The sequence below is a fragment of the Talpa occidentalis genome, unplaced genomic scaffold (assembly GCF_014898055.3).
Source record: "Talpa occidentalis isolate TD23 unplaced genomic scaffold, MPIMG_talOcc4v2.1 talOcc4.2, whole genome shotgun sequence".
NCBI lineage: Eukaryota > Metazoa > Chordata > Mammalia > Eulipotyphla > Talpidae > Talpa > Talpa occidentalis.
This window is the reverse complement of record NW_023602073.1, coordinates 147,654,163-147,674,452: the sequence shown is the minus strand read 5'-3', so window position 1 is coordinate 147,674,452 and position 20,290 is coordinate 147,654,163. Positions and strand designations below refer to the sequence as shown.

At 42.1% G+C, this 20,290-nt stretch overlaps 1 protein-coding gene across 3 annotated transcripts in view; it reads left to right on the top strand.

Annotated features, from left to right (window-relative positions):
- Positions 1-20,290, top strand: part of CCDC170 (coiled-coil domain containing 170) — a 112,566-nt gene that overhangs the window by 60,060 nt on the left and 32,216 nt on the right. For all 3 annotated transcript variants that reach the window (XM_054697955.1, XM_054697954.1, XM_037520662.2), the window contains exons 7-10: positions 1,269-1,469; positions 5,613-5,786; positions 8,513-8,755; positions 19,914-20,150. In XM_054697955.1, coding sequence (XP_054553930.1) covers positions 1,269-1,469; positions 5,613-5,786; positions 8,513-8,755; positions 19,914-20,150 — 855 coding nt within the window. The remainder of the gene's footprint in view (positions 1-1,268; positions 1,470-5,612; positions 5,787-8,512; positions 8,756-19,913; positions 20,151-20,290) is intronic.

Below are 20,290 nucleotides of genomic sequence, written 5' to 3'. Positions count from 1 at the left end.
AGTAAGTAGATACCTAGAAGTGGAATGGCTGGGTTCTATTGTAGATCTATTTTTAATATATATTTTTTAAAGATTCATTTATTTATACATACAAGAACTGGGGTACAGGCCAGAGTTGTGGGGGGTGAGGATTCACCAGAGCCAGAGTGGGGAGTAGAACAGCTAGACTGACCGACATACACTGCTGAGGGGAGCAGCGGGCGAGACAGGAGAGGTCTGCTGAGCCATATGGGTTGCTCCCTGGCCGGGGATCGAACCAGTGCTGCAGAGGCTGCGGACAGCTTTACAGCGTTGCACTCAACCCCCTGCGCCACCAGGGAGGCCCTATTTTTAATCTTTTGAGAAACCTCCATATTGTTTTCCACAGGGATCGGACCAGTGTAGATCCCCACCAATAGCATATGAGGCTTCCTTTTCCTCTGTATCCTCTCCAACACTTGATATTCCTGGTGTTTCTGATGTGGTCTGTTCTCACTGGAGTGAGGGGTTATCTTACTGAGGTTTTGATTTTCATTTCCCTGATGATTAGTGAAGATGAGCATTTTTTCATGTGCCCGTTGGCCATGTGTATGTCTTTTTTGGGAGAAGCAACTAGTTCTTCTGCCATTCCCTTGGTTAGGTTATTTGTTTTCTCATTGTGGAGTTGTATGAGTTTTTTTTGTAGATCTTGGATATCATCCACTTGTCAATGTATGATGTGCAAATATTTTCTCCCACTCAGTCGGTTGTCTTTTTATTTTAATGAAAATTTCTTTTGCTGATACTTGCATAGGTTTAAAATGTATCAGAGACATTCTGCAGGGGAGGGGGAAGGGCGAGGGATCAAAACATGGCAGAGAAGAGCACAAGGGACTATGGTGATGGTGCATGGGTGAATCGGTGGTGGGAATTTTACGGAGACTACACCTGAGAAGAGAAAGCATACATTGTACAAAAATGAAGAATGATGTAAAATATATACAAATAAAAAATGTTTGTTGGAACTCTTTCCAGCTAAGTTTTAAAACTTCATAAATATTTTGATTAAACTTTTAAAGGAATTATAAATTAAAATGCCAATCAAAATGTTTTATTAGAAAATGAATTTAGATTTATTTCAAACAGAGGAAAATATAGCTATCAATTACCTGTGTTTTTAATTTAATTTGTACATAGAATCTGGAAATTGGCATTATAAATAGTTATGTTGCTGGGCTGAGCACTAGATTTTAGCATTTTGTAGCATCTAAAGCAAAGCTTATCCTTTATTTATTTTTTTTCTTTTCCAGATGGTCTCCCAGCTTGAAGCCCAAATATCTGAGCTTGTTGAACAGTTGGGAAATGAGTCTGGGTTTCACCAGAAAGCTCTACAGAGGGCCCAGAAGGCAGAAAACAAGTTGGATACCCTTCAGGGTCAGCTGACACACCTGGAGGGAGAGCTGATTTCTGGAGATGTTTTGCGAGACAACTTGAATTTTGAGAAACAAAAAGTAATAACCTGAGGGCAGTATAAAATTTTACTTGAAAATAGTTGAATTTTATAGTATGTTGATGCATCAGTTAAGTCCTGAGTCCTGAGTGAATTTCAAGGAAAGGTGGATATTTTGAGGGGTTTCTTCCTGTTGTTTGGAGTGTCTTTGATTCAGATTAATTCAATTAACTCTACAGGTATTTATTGAAAGCCTATTGTGTATGAGTTCAGATGTGATTAACACAGTGTTTGGTCTATAAAAGCTCATAATACAATAGAGGGGGCAGACATTCAAGTGATTTGCTGTACTATAAGGCTCTAAGTGATATAATAAATGTTCTGATTAATAAAGTATTACAGGAGACCTGTGAAAGGAGTGATGGCTTCTAGATAAGGAAGGAAATAATATAGGAAGGAAATAATTAGGTTCATCTTAGTAAGAAAGTGGGATTTTAGTGGAGAAAGGGTTAGCTACTCTAGGAGATACAGTTTGAAAGCTTGCAAGTACATACAGAGAACACAGAGTGCTTATTCCTGTATGACTGGAAAGTGGCTTTTTTGGTGGGACTGTGGCATGGAGAGGAGACTAGAATGGCTTGGATTATGAAGACTTTTTTTATTCTGTAAGTATTTATCTGAAGTATTTTTTATTATCTGAAGTATTTTTTATTCTGTAAAACATGAAATATAATAAGAGATTTTGAGTTTCCCAATATTTTAGAAAGGTAATATGATGATGTTGTGGAGCTGAAGTAGCAGTATGTGGAGAGACTCAGAAATAACAAAGAACATAGTAGACTAGAATGAGAAGAAAAGGAGTCCACATTTCCAGTTTGACCTTGGGGAGTCCATCTCCAAGAAACTGTTTTAGTAAAGTGGTAAATAGAATCCAGTTTGCATTGAGCTGACGGGTGACTGGAAAATTAAGTGTAGAGACTTAGAAGTAGACTACTGCAAAGTCTGATGACCAAAGAAAAGAGGAATGAAACAGAAACTGTGAAAAATAGTGCTAAAGAAAGCTGTTATTGGACAGGATGGGAAAATGTATGTTGGCAGGCCACAGGAGTCTGTAGAGAAAAGGTGAGCAATCAAGAGCATAGGTATGGAGTTGGCATGAAAAATACTCTTAGGTTGAAAAGTCCACACCCAGCAAATTCATTCATTCTCATTATTTTATATTTAAAAACAAAGAGGAAACATTATGCCTGCATTGAGGTTTGGCTAGATGCCTAAGAGGTATCAATGGGTGTGAGACAGGCAAACCAGACACAGTTGTACAAAGAGGATGATAATAGAGCTAGGTATAAAATGCAATAGGAACTTGGATAAAGAAGTCAGTGCTTCCTTCCTCTTTCTCTATGTGAGGAAAGGAGTTATCTTCATATAAGATATTTGATAGGAGCCTTAAAGATTGAGTGGAAATCTGCTGGTTTTGTGAATGAAGATAAGGCATAGATTTGAGAAATTTGGGACAATGCAGGAAATTTCTCTATCAAATATCTGAAAAAGATGTCTTGATTGAAAATTTGAGTCTGAAAGAAAATATGCACTTTGGTATAATACATTGAATTGGAAGAAACCTGTCTGCTGGACATCTTTACGTAGATGCTCCATTAACACTTGCACTAATCAAAATGGAGATGACTACCCCTACTCAAATTTGCCCTTCTCCTGCCCAGTGACAGCAAGGTAATCTGCATCCAGTTGCCCTAGCCAAAATCCTGAGAGTTTTCCTCAACACTTCCCTCTTTTAAATAAATTCCTAAGCACTGCAAATGCTATCTCCTTACTATATCTCATTTACTCACCCTTGCCACATTTCTGTGTTAGTGGTAGTGCTTTGGTTCAGAGCAGTGTTAAAATTTGCGAGGCATACCAAAACAACCTTTTAACTGCCTTCCCTACTCTCACCAGGGAGGTTTTAAAAAAAATGAATGTCTAATCTTATCTTTTTCCATATTCAAACTGGTCAAAACTTCTCTGTGACACTTAGGATTGGGTGCAGCTTCCTTCTTTCCATGGATGAAAGGTGATTCTGTGACCTGGCCTCTTCCTCTCTCCACACGCCCTCTCACCTGCAATCTCTCCAGCCAAGATGGCAAACTCAAGAGGTTCCAGGGACCAGCAGGGACCTTGCAGGGTGTGGAGAGAATACTCACTGAGTCTAAAGATCTCCACCTTCAAATTTGTGAAAAACAGGCATTCCATAATGTTCATGGCTATCATCTTTCTACAGAGATGTTCTCCTTGCCTTCTTTTCCTGGAAATAACTGTCTCTTTAAGACTCTGCTTCAACACTACTTCCTCTTCCCTAAGAAACTTAGTTTTTCATGTTATAGGTACCTGCCTCTGCCACAGCACTTATCACCCTTACTGTATTATCTTTTAATTAAATTCATCTTCTTCAACCAACTCCAGGCTTCTTAAGGCTAAGGGAGGTCTTTTTTTATTCCCCTTGATTTCTCCAGGTCTAGAGCGAGAGTCAATGAACATTATTTAAATTGTAGAAGAAACATATCAAAGGCAAGAATTTTAGGTAGATTGGTGATTGTTCCCTTTCCTTCACTATAATGACTCATTACTTTTAATTGGGATTAAGCCAAAATAACTCTCCATTATGAAAACAAATTCTATAAACAGAGTCTGTCCTTGGTAAATTTTGCAAGGACCTATCTATGAAATGCATGTCCTAGTGAGACTAGTTAGCATTTAGTTGAAAAACAACATTGTACAGAGTTGTGACTTAAATATAGGTAATTGAGGTTTACACAAAATAGAACAGAATGTATTCATTTTAAACTGTGGTTCAAATGAACAAAATATGCAGCAGTCTTTCCAGCATCCTTAACTTTCTGAGGCATATACAAGATCTTTGAAATAGTTGCTTTCTCTGTGAGTCTTGGCTTGGACCAGTCTTAATCCCTTTTTGCCTGAGGTAGACTCTTGCATGCTAAGTGGACGAGTCACAGGTAGAAATGGAAAAAGATCTTTTGACCTTCACATGCAAAGTACCAATTTTGTTGTATTTAAAATATAGGCAATAACAGTTACTTCATTTTCTTTTACATAGATAAGAAATGAAAAATCCCAAAGAGCGAACTGATCCAGTATTTAGAAGTGACAAACTCATGATTCAAAGAAAAAGCCACCTATGTCCTTGTCACAGCAGACAAGAAGTGATATTTGTAATGACTGCCACTTAGAAAAAAGCCATTAAATTTTATGTATGCTAGCTAATAATATTGGAAAGCACATACAAATAATTTTATCCTGCTGATTAAAATATAGATAGTTCTGGGTTTTAAACTGGTATGCTTTGGTCATCAGTTATACTTATTTAAACCTATAATTTCCTGAAAGTGCCAGATGGATGAGCAATTATTGTGATGAAAAGAAAATTTCAAAGATAGAACCCAAATCATGAAATGATGGCATAGAAAGCTCATTGATTGATTTATTCATCCAGCAATCACTTAGTAAGCATTACTCTGTGTCTGGTCATGACTAGACAAACCGTGGGCATCAGGTGGAGGGCGACCCTAGGCCACTTTTGTGACTTTAGCCTATTAAGCTATGAACCTTGACTTACTTGGTGTGGCTATAGCATTTTGGAATGTTATTCCTTTAACACTGATATACAAAGAACTTGTAAAGACATTTTCTAAAGAATTTTAACTGGTTTAAAAACAAAACCATCATCAGATAGGTTTGTGTAGGGAACTTTGGTTTTGGAGTACTCTGTAGAACCAAGAAGAATAAAAGGACAGATGGCCAAGTTGTCATTTTCCACCTTTGAAGCCAGGGCTCCCTTCGATGAAAAGCTCACACTAAGTAAGGTACACGATTCAACCCCAGGGGCTGGGTTAGCCTGGCAGGAGCCTATAGCCCAAGCTGGATGTACTCAGGAGCAGGTCAAACTTGTTACCTGGCAAGCTGTTTAATCCTAGATTAGACCTCAAGGTCACTGACCAGGAGAGTCAAGAAAATGTGATTACAGAACTGGCAGGTTGGTCCCAGAATCCATCACCAAACATTGGGATCAGGGACTGGACTCTGTACTGGGTTTAATGAGAACAACCTATGAACTTGGGAAAAGAAAAGGATGCTGTGAGATCACCTGTTTATTTTTGTGTCCCATTTTCATTCTTGCTCTTGGTTTTAGTATCTTAAATTTCTGGATCAACTCTCAGAGAAAATGAAACTGGACCAGATGGCTGCTGAACTTGGCTTTGACATGCGTCTGGATGTAGTTTTAGCTCGAACAGAGCAGCTGGTCCGCCTTGAGAGCAATGCCGTCATTGAAAACAAGACTATCGCCCACAATTTACAGAGAAAGGTAGGGGATATTGAAACTTGCCAGTGTTGACAGGAGAAATTTCTGAGAAACTTAAATATTGAAAAATAATTTACCCTCAACTCATTTACAAATGTGACTGAGAAATACATTATAAGCATAGATATTCAGAGTTTGAGTCAAGTCTGAAGAGATGGTAAGTATATTGCCTAAGGTCATGTTTGACTGTGAATGATGGAGACCCAGAGTAAACAGTGGCTTAAACAAATAGGAGTGGTTTGTTTTGTTTCTTCTCACAAATTTCTGGAGGGAGGCATCTTGGGATGAGTGTGGGTCTCAAAGTTTGCAAGGAAACAAGCCCATTTTGCCCATTCAATTCCCGTTCCCAGGGTGCTCCTTATCCTCATAGTTTAAAATAGTGTTTAGAACCGTTATATCTATGTTCCAGGCAAGACACTGGAGAACAAAGGCATGAAGAAGAGGGATGCAAAGAGCATAGCATGCAGATTTAAAGTGAAGGCTCCCAGAATCTGCTACATGAACCTGTGTTTCTGTTCCACAAGGAGAGTGGATTCCAATGGCTAAACCTAGCTGCAAGGGAGCCTGTAAAGTGCAGTAGTTTCCCTGGGTAGTCATTTACCTGGTTAAAAAAAAATAAGCCCACTGGGTTTTTTTTTTTTTTCCTATAGGAGAAAAGGGGAACTGGGTAACATCTACCAGTCTCTGCCTCTCTAAGTTCTGTTGCACTAGAAAGTAAAGAGAGGAGAAGAGCTTAACTGTTCACTCACTCAAAGGAAGAGTTGGAAACAGTCTAGATCAGATAAATGAATAAGTGGATGAAAAGGATAAAAATATAATTATTAGTATAATTATTGGACATTGGGGAAAGAGGAAAACAGATGTACTCTTTTAATGGTTCTTAAGAGAATTCTTGGTAGAATTAAGAGTGTTCAGGTGATGTGATAAGTTATATCTGGGTTCTCACTTTGATTTCACTGAACTGTGTGACCTTGGGCAAATGACATACCTCTCTGTCTCTGTCTCCTCATATTTCAGGTGGGGGTGATACCTACCATGTGAGGCTGCTAATTTTTTTTTAAAGATTTATTTATTTATACAAGCACTGGGTACAGTCAGAAGCACGAGAGGGTGAGAGAATTCACCAGAGCCACAGCAGGGAACAGAACAGGCAGACTGACGAAATACACTGCTGAGGGGAGCAGTGGGTGGCAGGAGAGGTCTGAGCGCCATGTGGGACCCTCGCCTGCGGGCGGGGATCAAACCAGCACTGCAGAGGCTGTGGGCACTTCGCAGCCCAGCACTCAACTGCTGTGCCACCAGGGGAGGCCGGAGGCTGCTAATTTTTAATAAATAGCATTTGTGAACTCTTGGCTCCTAGAAGATGCTCTATTCACGTTTGACCTCATCTCCATTTGCTATATTTTAGGAATATTTTATAAAAGACAACAGACAACCATCAAGATGTCAAATTGAACTTCAGTTCTTTCTAAAGCTCTCAAAGAATTGGTTCTTTTTAAACTCTGGCACTGTTCTCTTTAAGTATTATATAATTAATAGAACTACCAGTGTATTAGAAGTTATGAGGTAAATTTGGCATCGAGTGGAATTTGACATGAAGAAGCTTAAGGAAGAGCCTTGTTACAAATGAATTTGGGGGTCCCCAATGGACTATAGTGGTTGCTCTTTGTGCTTTGATGTTGGTGGGGTATGATAATATACACTTGGACAGGTGTGAACATCTACCCCTAAAATATGTACTGTGTTGTTAACCATTGTTACCTCAATAAACATTAAAAAAAAGGATCTGGTTATAGATATTGCTGGCATCTTACAGGCCAGACACTTTAACACACATTTCAGGAAGTCATTCATACCTTCAAATGTTTGACAAATGCAGAATATGTAATTAGGGAAAATGGGACCATCTTCAAATCGAACATTCTATAATTTTGTATAATTTCAATTCCCAATGTTTGTAACAGATGAAAAAGGTTTCTGCACTTAATATTTCATCCACTAATTATGACATGAGAAACCCAGAAGAATTTTTTTCCCTATCACAGTCCATAATCTTTTACTAAAAATCACTGTAATTTCCTTCATCAAATTTCATTGTCCATGATGAGTGCTGGTTGAAGACCTTGTTCCCTACTTGGGTTGAGGATGGAATAGGCTGGCATATAATACAACATCATTTACAACCCTCCCAAAGTCCCTCCTTTTTCTAAGATTTAAAATAGACAAAGCTTTCTTAAAAATCTCCTTTCTTTAAGAATATGTCACTTCTCTTGTTTGGTGTCACTCCACCTGGGGCTAAGGGATTGTGATTAGTCTAGGCTGTCAGCATTAATTTATATCTTCTTTCAAAAAAGACCAGTGTAAGTAGAGTGGTTCCTGTGGAGCTAGAGAGGATTTTGTCTCTCTCTCTGACTATATTCTTCCTTTGATAACCCCACTTTACCTTTAAATGTAATTTTACATTTTTATTATGATAAGGAATGCCTAAGGAATCAAATGTTGAAAACCCATTTTGCACTTTTTCTGTGGCTTATTGGCCTCATATTTTGCTATTCCAAAGTTAATCCTGGGAAGAAATACGAATTAAAAATGTGATCAGGAAAAGGAATCCAGTGATTTTTTTTTTAATGGTTTACAAGTTAGTTTCTCCGTCAACAGAGATTATCTGAACAAGTCACCTATATCTACTGATTCAGTTTTTATTTTTAAAATCCTTGTGATCAAACCAGCTAAAGACCGAGAAAGAAAGACTAGAGAGCAAAGAGCTGCACATGAACCTTCTCCGGCAGAAAATCACTCGGCTGGAGGAGGAGAAGCAGGTGCGGACGGCGTTGGCTGTGGAGAGGGACGAGGCCAATCTCGCCATGAGGAGGTTGCAGAAGAAGGTGGAGAGGCTGCAGAAGGAGCTGAGTGAGTGCCGAGAACTGAACACTGAACTGAAAGCCAAACTGGCCGACACCAATGAGCTTAAGGCAAGTGCCCAGCATCATTTCTTTGCTGCTTTTTGCAGGTTCCTATAAAAGTTTGCACAAAAGAGTGCCAGCCTTCTAATGTCACGCTGGGGAAAAAAGGGGAAACACTCTCTCTGGTTTTCTAGAGTTGTGAGAAAAATACAAAAAATCACACACATCAGCATAGTCCATGAATTCAGTGTGTCTTCGATGTTTAAAAGGAAGCCACAGTTGCTGTGTGAAGTCTGGTATTCTGATGTGAAGGATGGAAAAAGTGGGGGTGACTGTGATATCAGGGTGCATGTAGGCATTCTTACGTGGAAATTTGCATGGGGAAGAAATGGGAAATTTGATACGTTACCAGGTGCTCACACAGAACGGGATCCAAAGACATGATGCACTGCAAGTTCCCAGCCTCTCCCAGAAGTTGGTCTGGTTGTCTTAGCAACTCTGTGGATTTTATTTATTTATTTATTTATCTACTTTTTTAAAGATTTATTTATTTATGCATACAAGAACTGGGATACAGTCTGGTGGTGTGGAGGGGGGAGAGAGGATTCACCAGAGACAGAGTGGGGAACAGAACAGGCAGACTGACTGAAATCCACTGCTGAGGGGAGCAGCGGGAGACAGGAGAGGTCTGCTGCACCATGTGAGTTGCTCCCTGGCTGGGGGTTGAACTCGTGCTGCAGAGGCTGCAGACAGCTTCATTGTATGGTGCTTAACCCCTTGCGCCACCAGGGAGGCCCAACACTGTGGATTTTAAAGAGTTTTTTTCCCTATTGTTTCAATCTGAGTCTTGTTTTGAACTATCTGGTATCCCTTTTCCAAGGCAGAAGAGGACATAACAATCATTGATTTGATGGGGAAAGAGAAAATTGCCCAGCTAGACCCACTGGAAAATTCTGTTCCATAGACACCAAAGAAGTGACAGAGGAAGAAGATGTTCATCATAGCTGGGAGAGAACCTGTGCACAGTTGGGGACCTCTGCTTTCCATGGCCATAATCTTTAAATGTTTCTTGCTGTGCACTTCACTGTACAGACCACAGGTCTATGGGGAAGCATTGCTCCGGGTCCCAAGTGTGTATGTGGACCAAACATTTGATCTTTGGTAAAGTGTCTCTTAAACCCTTTAAAATTCCTCCATTTGTGTTCAAGTGGGTTTGGGGATAAAGGAGGCAACTTGTCTGCATTTCCATGGTAGTGTCCAGCTCAAGGGAATGCAGGGGCACCTTGGTTTATCCCAGAGTCCTGCCAGGAGCACCCACCTGCTCCCCCTGCTCCGCCAGTGACCATGGGCTAAGGAGACTCTCTTTTACTCACTGGCTTTCTGGTGTTGGCGGAAAGATGAGAATTGCTCCCATAATTGGTATTAAGCAGTTTGGTACCAGTGCCTAGAACAGGAATGATAAATAAGATGAAGTTGGATTTCAAGCCAGGGAGGTAAATTCAGCCTCTTGGGGGTCTCAAGGAAAAGAGGGCATATTTCAGTGGAAGGATGTGTCCATGTAGTAGTTTCACTTCTGCAAAGAAATCTCTGATCGCGGGAAGGGGCTAAAGAGCTTGTGGATTTTCTGACCACTGCGAGCTCTGCAGAACGCCACAAAGTCGGAGGGGAGAGACAGCATAGTCGAGAGTCTGGTGATTCCTGGAGAGGGCTCCGTGGGAACGATGTTAAGTCTAGTACATTACCATGGGCTTCCCAGAGGGACCTGAGTCAGGTATTCCTAAGAAGCCTGCAGTGCGTTTCAGAAACAAGGCAGGCATGGTGGTGAGAAGAGCAGTGACAGCTGCCTGGCTCCCCACCCCCGCCCCCTGGTGACGGGGTCCTTACAAACAGGCCCTTTTCTCCGGTGATGAGATGAACCCTGTCCTCAGGAGAAATTAAGAAGCAGGACTTAGTGAATCAGATCATACTCAGCCGTGCTGTTTATTTGTTGCTTACTCAATTGTAAAATCTCCCTTCTTGACCGAGCCCCCATTCCTGCTTTGGTTTTTATGCCACATCCATACCTCGCCATTGAGACCCTGGCTTCCCTCCACTAGGAGTCTGCTTGACTCTTGTCTCCAAGGACCTGAAACTCCCTCTCTGAATGAAGCTGACTGGGTCCAAGGGAGGGCTGTGACATTAACTTGTAGATTCCAGTCAGCTCAGCATGTGTCTAAATAATGTCAATTTAAAGTGCAATGAAACAGTTAATAAATAGGCAGTTCCGTACGATGTAAATAATAGTTGCTGCCGTCACTCATTTGATCCCTGCTAAGTGCGGCTGATGAAACCTTCAGAATTGCAAGTCCAGAGCCTTAACATGATTGTCCTGCAGAAACACGGAGTCTGGCAGGCCAGAGTCTGGCAGCAGAGGTGGAAACGATGTAGCCAGGGATTCCCGTCTCTGTGACCTGCCGAGTGGTGTCTGGGAGCTGTGAGAGGAAATGAGGAGCTGTGGCAGGAGGTGAATGGCCCGGGGCCTGCAGCCCAGGCCTGGGTCTGAGTCAGGGCATCTAGGTGGAGGGTACTGGGTACCTGGAGGATGCCTGGGCCAAGGCAGTCGTGTGAACCAGAAAAGGTGTCGGCGGGGCGGGGGGGTTGGGGGTGGTGGGGTGGTGGGGTGGTGGGGTGGGGGTAGGTGAGTGGGTGGGATGGTGAGAGCCGCCCCTCCTGGGAGCAGACGGCAGAAGCAGGAAAAGAGCGATTGCGAATTGAGGCTGTTCCAGGAATAAGTGCCCTTTGGTCTCCACGACTTCTGCTTGAATCCCAGCCTGCACGATTTTTCATCTGGATTATTATAATTATTTAGAAGAGGTCTTTCCACTCAACCTTCTCACAAGCAAGTCTGGTGCTTGTCATTGAGTTTTGCTCTCTGAGCGACGGGATTCTGCCAGGCGAGGTCTGGAATCGTGTCTGGTTTGAGGAGGTCCAAAGCCAGCATCAGTTTCCAGCCTCAGCCATGGGGCGTGTACCTCTGGGGACACACAAAATGTTTCTGAGAGTCCATGGAAGATTATATAATGTTCTATCCTGAAGTATAAAATGGATTGCCTTTCATTTCTCTTTCAATTATTTCACTGTCAAGGAGAAAAATCTTAATTTGAGGTTATGATGTCCTTATACTTCTAGAACACTTACTTGCCAGTCTGCTTTTTTTCCAGCAAAACTAAGCCAAAAGCTGGGTGCTGAGCACAAGTAATTGTAGCTAGTAATATAGTCTTTTTTTTATTACACGATATTTCTCTTTGTTATCTTCTATTTGTGGCAAATTCTGTTGAAACCATATAAAATTCCTTACCCAATAAATACATTTGCTTTAAGTTTAAAAAGGGTGGCTAAGTTAAGGGAACATATGGATATAGGTGGTATGTGGATTTGGCAAAAATTGTAGGGGCTGGATGGGGATTATTGGAATATAGACAATAGAAGGAAGGAGAGAAGCTCCGGTTGACTGTTGCTGACACCTGGTAATTCCTGGGAGTCCAGGGTGGTGGATGAAGAATCTGGGCCATGGCTCTATGTGGGTCGTGCTGTAATGCTTGCATGTATCCTTTGGGTTTTGGGGACTCATTGGAGAATTTTAACCAGGAGAGAAATTGTTAAGAAAGAAATTAAAAGAGACAGAGCTGAGGAAAGCTGGGCATCTCTAGATCTGTGATCAGCAGCAAGAGCCACCTTCCTGTATTAGTTTCTTGGGGCTGCCATACCCAATGGCCACAGACAGCGTGCCTTATACAACACAGGCTGATTGTCTCCCAGGTCTGGAGGCCTGAAATCTGCAATCAGGACTGACCAAGGAGTGATCCTTCTGGACGATCTGAGGGAGAACCATTCCATGCCTTGCTCCCGTCTCTGCTGCTGCTGGCTCTCCCTGGCATGCGGCTGTGTAACCCAGTCTCTGCTCCGTCTCTCTATCATGGCATGACCTTCCCTTCTGTGTGTCTCCCCATTTCTGTATATTTTAAGAATATCCATCATTGGATTTAGGGTCCACCCTCACCTAGCCTAGCTGCTGGGCCTCTGACCTCATTCTGGCCGCAGGGCAGGAGGAAATATAGGAGGGCACCCTGCATGCCGCTTTCCAGGAGCAGTGCCATTCCTCTTGTGTCTCCATTGGCCGATACTTGGGTCACAGACCTCACTCAGGTGAACTCACAGCTTTGCACAGTGGCAGTATTGTAGCCAGTGAGGTTTATCCAAGCGCGATTATTGCTAATCGATGAACTCAGCCCGGGAAATGGGTCTTTATTCTGGGCAGTAAGAAGGACGGGAAGAATCCGTGTTGGGTGGGGAGCTATCCGTTTTCAGCTTATACCGTGTTACCTTGTCTTAGGAGCCACTGTGGCCAAAATTCTGTCATCAGACAACCGAAAGCTAATGGAAAGTCATCACTCTCTTCCTGTTCATCTCTCAAGGAAACACAGGATAGCCTTTCCCATGCTCCTTCCCCTCTCCAGAATTTTCTCCACCCCAGCCCAGACAACCTTTTTTTCTTTCTTTTTTTTTTTTTAAGATTTATTTGTTTATGCATACAAGATCTGGGGTATAGGCCAGAGGTGCAGGGGGTGAGAGAATTCATTAGAGACAGAGCAGGGAACAGAACAGGCAGACTGACTGAAATATACTGCTGAGGGGAGCAGCGGGCAAGACAGGAGAGGTCTGCTGTGCCATGTGGGTCTCCTCCCTGGCTGGGGATCAAACTTGTGCTACAGAGGCTGCGGACAGCTTCATAGGTTGCGTCTTAACCCCTTGCGCCACCAAGGAGGCCCCAGACAGCCTTTCTTTATTATCTCTTTTTTTCCTAACCTACGTTGTTGGATTCAGCTCTGAGTACTAGACCCATTGACCCTGGATTGTGCTGAGCCCCCTGTGCCTAGGAGAAGACCCTCCCGGGCGTGGGGTGGTGGGGGAGTGCAGCTGTGCCCAGACTGGAAAGGGGGACATCTCCTTGATTCCTGCTGTGGTTTCCTCCTCTTTAACGTTGAGGTTTGGGAGGGACGCCCCATCCGTGTGGGCCAGTGGGGAGACGCTGCTACTTCTGTGGCCTTCGAAGCACCTGCGCACACTGCCTGGCCCCGCAGCACGGCCTCTGCACTGCAGCCTCTTGAAAATCCCCAACCAGAACGAGCAACATAGCAGAATTTTCAAAATTCTTTACAAACTTGTATTGATTTGCCGCTCACTTACATAACTCCATAATTTTGGGAGTGTGACCTCACGCCTTCAAAGGTGCACATGCTTTGCTCCCTGCCACCAAAGTTCCGGTGCCAGTGCCCTCCCCCTGCCCTGCCCCTCTCCTCCCCCTACACCCCCCCCGACCCCCCACCAGCCCTGTAACCACTATGGTTTCACGGAATCTAAGAGTTATTTTCAGTATATCAGTTTTTAAATTTAACCACCTTCTCTTTGGGGGCTTTTGACTCTTAAAACTGAGAGGGAGTGGTTCTCCAGATGTTGTGGTTCTTATCCTCAACACCAGATACGGTGCTCACCAGAGGGAAAGCATGCTCGGAAGCTTCTCCATCCTCTCTGGGCCTGGGCGCCTGTCTGCCTTGCATATGGCCAACTTAGTCCCCCAGCCGTGGCATTAGAAGCGCTGTCAGCCACTGAACTCTGGGCTGGGTCTGAGACCCAAGGGGACTAGAACCCCCCTGAGCCTGCCCCACACCCAGGAAGCTCATTTGTTGGCTTTGATTTGGAGGCTGAAGCCTCCATCCCCGAGTCTGGCTGCTAGTTCCGTGCTGGCGATGTGGCTCTGGGCTCCGCTGCTTGCTCTGGCTCCCTGACAACAAGAATTCAGACAACCTTCACAACTGCGATAAAGTCCTGTTTTTCAGAAATTCTTGGCTATAAATTCTTCTCATTAGTACTTGATTTATATACTTCTGGTTCTGCAAGCTGTGTTCCATCGCCTTTGATAGAGGGCCCACTTAAGTGCTGTTCCAGGCTGAGCTGAAAAGCGAAATGAATCTCCTCGATTGTTAATAGAAGCGTTTGAATTCAGTGTACCAATCCCTGCACCTTCCCAGCCACATATTTTGTCTGCAGCATCGAGACAGTTTACGCATGAAGGGAATCTCGTTTTAAATGGAGATAACTTTTTTTAAAGAGGATAACTTTGTTTTAAAATTAATACTTAGTTCATCTAGCCAGTGTCCCCAAGTTGTAAAATGTTGGCTAATCCACAGTTTGTTATTTAGAGCAGTTGTTTACATAATTTCTAAGTGAATGTATGTATGTCTTTAAAAATTTTGAATTACATCATGAATTACATGTGTGATTTCCTTTCCCAACTTTTTATTTTGAAAAATTTCAAATCTTTACAATAGTTGCAAGAATAGTCAATAACTGTCTTTTTTTTTAATTTAAAGTTTTTAAAAACACCCTTGTTTATTTTTTCGCACTGTAGAATTTCTCCCCTCATGTGTGGTCACTATAATTTTCCCACAGACAAAGCACCCATAGTCCTTCACCAACCTCCTCCATACTCCCCCCCACCCCTTCCCTCCTCTCCTGCTTCTGCATGTCTCAGATCTAAGATCTGCTTTCAGGGGTCAGTCTTATAGTTTGTCTTTGTGATCCTTTGTTTGGTTTCTCTAGATTTCACATATAAGGGAAACCATCTGGTATTATCTTTCTCCTTCTAACTCACTTTGCTTAGAAATAATCCCTTCCAGTTATAACCATGTTGCTGCAAATGGCATGAGTTTATCTTTTTTGATTGCTGAGTAGTATTCCATTGTGTATATGTAACCACATCTTCTTGATCCACTTATCTGTTCTGGGGCATTTAGGTTGCTTCCATATCTTGGCTGTTGTGAACAGTGCTGCTGTAAACATAGGAATGCAGGTTTCTCTTCGAATTAGTATTTTTGTGCTCTTTAGGTAGATGCCTAGGAGTGGAATTGCTGGGTCATATGGTGAATCCATTTTTAGTCTTTGGAGGAATCTCCACTCTTTTCCGTAGGGGCTGAACCAGTCAACATTGCAACCAACAGTGTAATAGGGTTAATTTTTCTCCACACTCCACACTCTTGCTGAACAAACTTTTATTCTTCTGTAGCAATTATTCATTGCCAACATTTTACCAATTGCTACATGTTGCCTGATTTTTTTTTCTGAACCATTTGAGTAAGTTGCAGACATAGTAACACTTCACCCCTAAATGCTGACCACCTATCTCTTAAGAGCAAGAATGGTCTTGTGTGTGACCATTGTACAGTTGTCACACTCAGGAATAAACATTGAGACAATACTCCAATAGACTGGTATCTGATATACAGTTCACATTTAAATATGGGGTTTGATAACTTGGAATCCATGAATAAGCCCCAAGGTCAGCTCTGCTGGTACCATTTCATTGATAAAAGACCGATTCAGAGTCCCTTTTCCCACATATCTTGGCATTTAATTTCTGAGATGTTTCCCAAGTGCACTGGTTGTTCTTATGTCTTATGGGTTGGAAGTCAGTAGCTATCAGTTTTCAAAGGGATTTCCTCTTCTATATGCAACTAACTTAAAAGCTTTGAGCTTTTCTGTATAAGTCTGCCATGGACCTCTTCTCTTCTGGAAAGGAATTGACTCTCTTAAGTAGTTGTTTGTATTCTGGTAGGTAAATGTAAATAGTTTTTTTTTTTTTTTGAAAGATTTATTTATTTATTTTACACAAGAACCAGGGTACAGGCCAGATGTGCAGGAGAGGGGAGCAGAACAGGCAGACTGATGAAATACACTGCTGAGGGAAGCAGCGGGTGTGACAGTAGAGATCTACACACCATGTGGGACCCTCGCCCTGCCGGCTGGGATCTAACCGGCACTGCAGAGGCTGCGGACAGCTTCACAGCGCGGCGCTCAACCACCTGCGCCGCCAGGGGAGGCTCGGTAAATGTAGTTTTCCAGTTTAGGTGTTTGATATAGGCTTCCTCAATTTAGTGAAGTCACTGTAGGGGAGGAAAAAGAATTTTCTTCCTGTCTTTGGTTCTTGGCTGAGACACATTCTGTAATAAAGGACAGATTAACAGGAGAAAAACAAATTTAATATTATATGAATGGGAGCCACAAAGATATGGGGCTTTACAGGCAAATGAAGTTCATGTGTCATGATGAGCTAAGAAATGGGCAGAGGCCCGGGACTTCAAAGGGGAGAAGGATAGTTCACAAAAGGATGAGAAGAGCAGATGTTTGGTGATTAGATGTTTGCCCTGCCATACAGATGGGTCATTCAGATAAAAAGTCAGCTTTGGGCCAGGCCTTCTGTCTAAATGATTTCAGCTAGTTAGGGAAGTAAAAGGTTTGTTTTTGTAACCTGCTGGGTCTTGATTACCTTCGGCAGTATGTGCCACATGCCACAGCAGCACATTTTGGGGAGGCTTATTTTGAACCCCTCATCACATAAAATGGTATAAATCTCATTTTCCATCTGCGCATCCATCTCCTAAGCAGTCACTTTTCCTCTGTGCCACATCATAAATCCAGTCTTAGAAAACTTTCTAACTTTCCTTGGACTTTCCAGCAGTATTCCAGGAACCTTCCTGGCGTACTTAGATCAGGTCACCTTGTGTTCTTTGCACCATAATTCTGTTGCTCAATCACTGTGAAGTGTACCCAAGCGTGAGGCTAGTAGTAGCCTCCAAAAATAATCTGCATATGTCACAACCACCTCAAAACCCTTACCAGTAAATAGTCAGCAGTCTACAACTAAATGGTAATTGTAGCTTTATGATCATTACTCAAAAAAAAAAAAAAAAAAAAAAGGAAAAGAAAAATACGAAGAGGGATTTCATTCATCAAAAGTGGCAATGTTTTCCTTTTTTTAAAAAAAGATTTTATTGATTTATTTTTGCATAGAATGGGCACTTCTCTTTCTCTTTTACCAGGTCTCTTTCTCCCTTATTTCCTTGCCATGTGACATCTCTGCCACCTCACAATGACCTCTTCTACCTTTTTAAGTTTCTTCACAGAAGCAGTTTCTGTACCTACTTAATATATACTCATCCTGCCCATGTTTTTAATTAGAGCTTTACCTTGTAGATCAATTTAGTCCCTCAGGCTTTCATCTTCCTCACTGACGCTGCCCATTTTACCCAGTTTCTGTGGTGGGAGTAGTAGGTTTTGGGGGGGCGAATACAGCACACGCGTCTCTCTCCTTCTGTGGAAAGAAGTGGGGAGACAGGAGGGTGGGGAGGAGACTGTAAATACTCAGTATGTAATTTTTAAATGGTTTTCAACAGAACCAAACCCCAAATTATATTTTTCTTGGAGAATATGCCTGTAGACCATGTCTGACCCCTTTGGAATCTCAGAACTAAATTTAGAATGTTACTGGTCTTTGCATGATGTTCATTCCGTATTACTTACTTATTTCAAAGTAATTTATTTTGGTGCTATAAAAATACTTCTCTATAAAAATACTTTCAAGGCCCTCCTTGTGGCCCAAGGGGTTAAGTCCTAGCACTATGAAGTTGTCCACAGCCACTGCATCCCGGCCAGGAAGCTGCCCAGCAGACCTTTCCTGTCTTGCCTGCTGCTCCCCTTAGCAGTGTATTTCAGCCGGTCCACCTGTTCTGTTCCCCAGTCTCTGGTAGAGTCTCTCACCCCCACACCTCTGCCCTGTACCCCAGTTCTTGTATGAATAAGTAAATAAATCTTTAAAAAAATAAATATACGTTAACAGAAGTATTAAGATGCAATTCACATACCCTAGAACACACCCTTTTAAGGTGATAATTCAGTGGTGGTTAATAGACTCATGGAATTGTATAGATATCACCTTTATTTAATTATCGATACCACATTTTCATCATTCAAAAAGAAACTTGGTACCTGTTACTAGTTGCTCCTCATTCTGCCCTCCCACCAGTTGGTGGAGGACTTTTCTGGATTTTTCATATAAATGAATAAAGAATATTCACAATATTGTGCACACATCACCACTATCTACTTCCAGAACTTTTTGTCATTGTCATTCAAAACTCTGTGTCCATTACATATTAATCTCCACACTCCAGCTCTCAGTAACTTCTGTCTACTGTCTATTTTTATAAATTAGCCTATCCCAGCTATGTCACCTAAGTAGAGATATACAACATCTGACCTTTTGAGTCTGGCTTGTTTCATGTAGAAGAATATCTTTGAGGTTCATCAGTGTTGTAGTGCGTATCAGAATTTCATTCCCTTTTGCACAAATTTCTTCTGTAAGCAGATCTAGCATAATTTTTAAAGGCATAGATTTGTACAATTTGAAGATCAGCAAGCATATAACTGGTATAATTTAAATCCTAAGTTAATGAAGAAAATATACTTCAAGAAGTTCTAGAAGTTTTGGCTTTAAGATCCTGGGACAGCTTCTTAGAGAGAGGAACCCCCCTCCCCCCCAGCCCTCTTGCCTCCTGTGCTCATTTGTGAAGTCAGAAGGTATTTCTTTTTTCTCTTTAAAGATTTATTTTTATTTATTCATGCACACAAGAACTGGGGTACAGGTCAGGAGTGCAGGGGTATGAGGATTCACGAGAGACAGAGTGGGGAGCAGAACAGGCAGATTTACTGAAATACACTGCTGAGGGGAGCAGCAGGGGAGACAGGAGAGGTCTGCTGGGCCATGTGGGTTGCTCCCTGGCCGGGGATCGAACTCATGTTGCAGTGGCTGGCAATAGCTTGATAGTGCTGAGACTTACTCCCTGCCTCACCAGGGAGGCCCCAGAAGGTATTTCTTCTGAAAAATTCTCACTGCAGTAACGAAGACTTGCCATGTGGATTTTAGATGGGGCTTCCTCATGGTGTACCATGAGAGGAAGGCATTTTGCTTTTCATAATGTTTATATACCAGGGATAACCCTTGATAGGGACAAATTGTGCACCTAGCTTTTACCTGCACGTGGCATGAGTATCTGTGTGGTGGTACTGACAGACTTTATTTGACTGTTTCAGCCCCACAATCATGGTATCCAGCCTTTTATCTCATTGATTTTCCAAATAAGAGTACTCAAATATGCCTTTTACACACTCTAATTGTCTTAAGACACGCTTATCAACACCTGAGCTTATCCATGCCTGTGGAAATGGGATAGATTCCATTCTCTATTCATAAAAAATAGTTACGTAAAATTCCATTGACTTCTGATTTGTCTTGTTTATGCTATTTTCTGAAATAAACACAAAAGAAATTACCAGCATTCTCTTGACTTCTTAGATTAAAACTTTGGAACAGAACAAAGCCATTGAATACCTACATAAATCCAGAGACAAACTGGAGAAGATGAAGGAGAAAGCTGAGAAAAAGTTGATGTCTGTTAAGTCAGAGCTGGACACGACAGAGCACGAGGCCAAGGAGGATAAAGAGAGGGCCAGGAACATGATCGAAGTGGTCACCAGCGAAATGAAGATGCTGAAAAAATCCCTGGTAGAAGCTGAAAAGAGAGAAAAACAGGTGGGTAGGAATCTGGTGGGCAAACCTTGTTTAGGAGAGCAAGGTGATGCAAATGCGTGATGATTCACGTGTTCCTAAGATTATGCAATGCGTAAGCATATTCTTCATAAGCATCGTAGAAAGCTGTCGATGTCATTTCA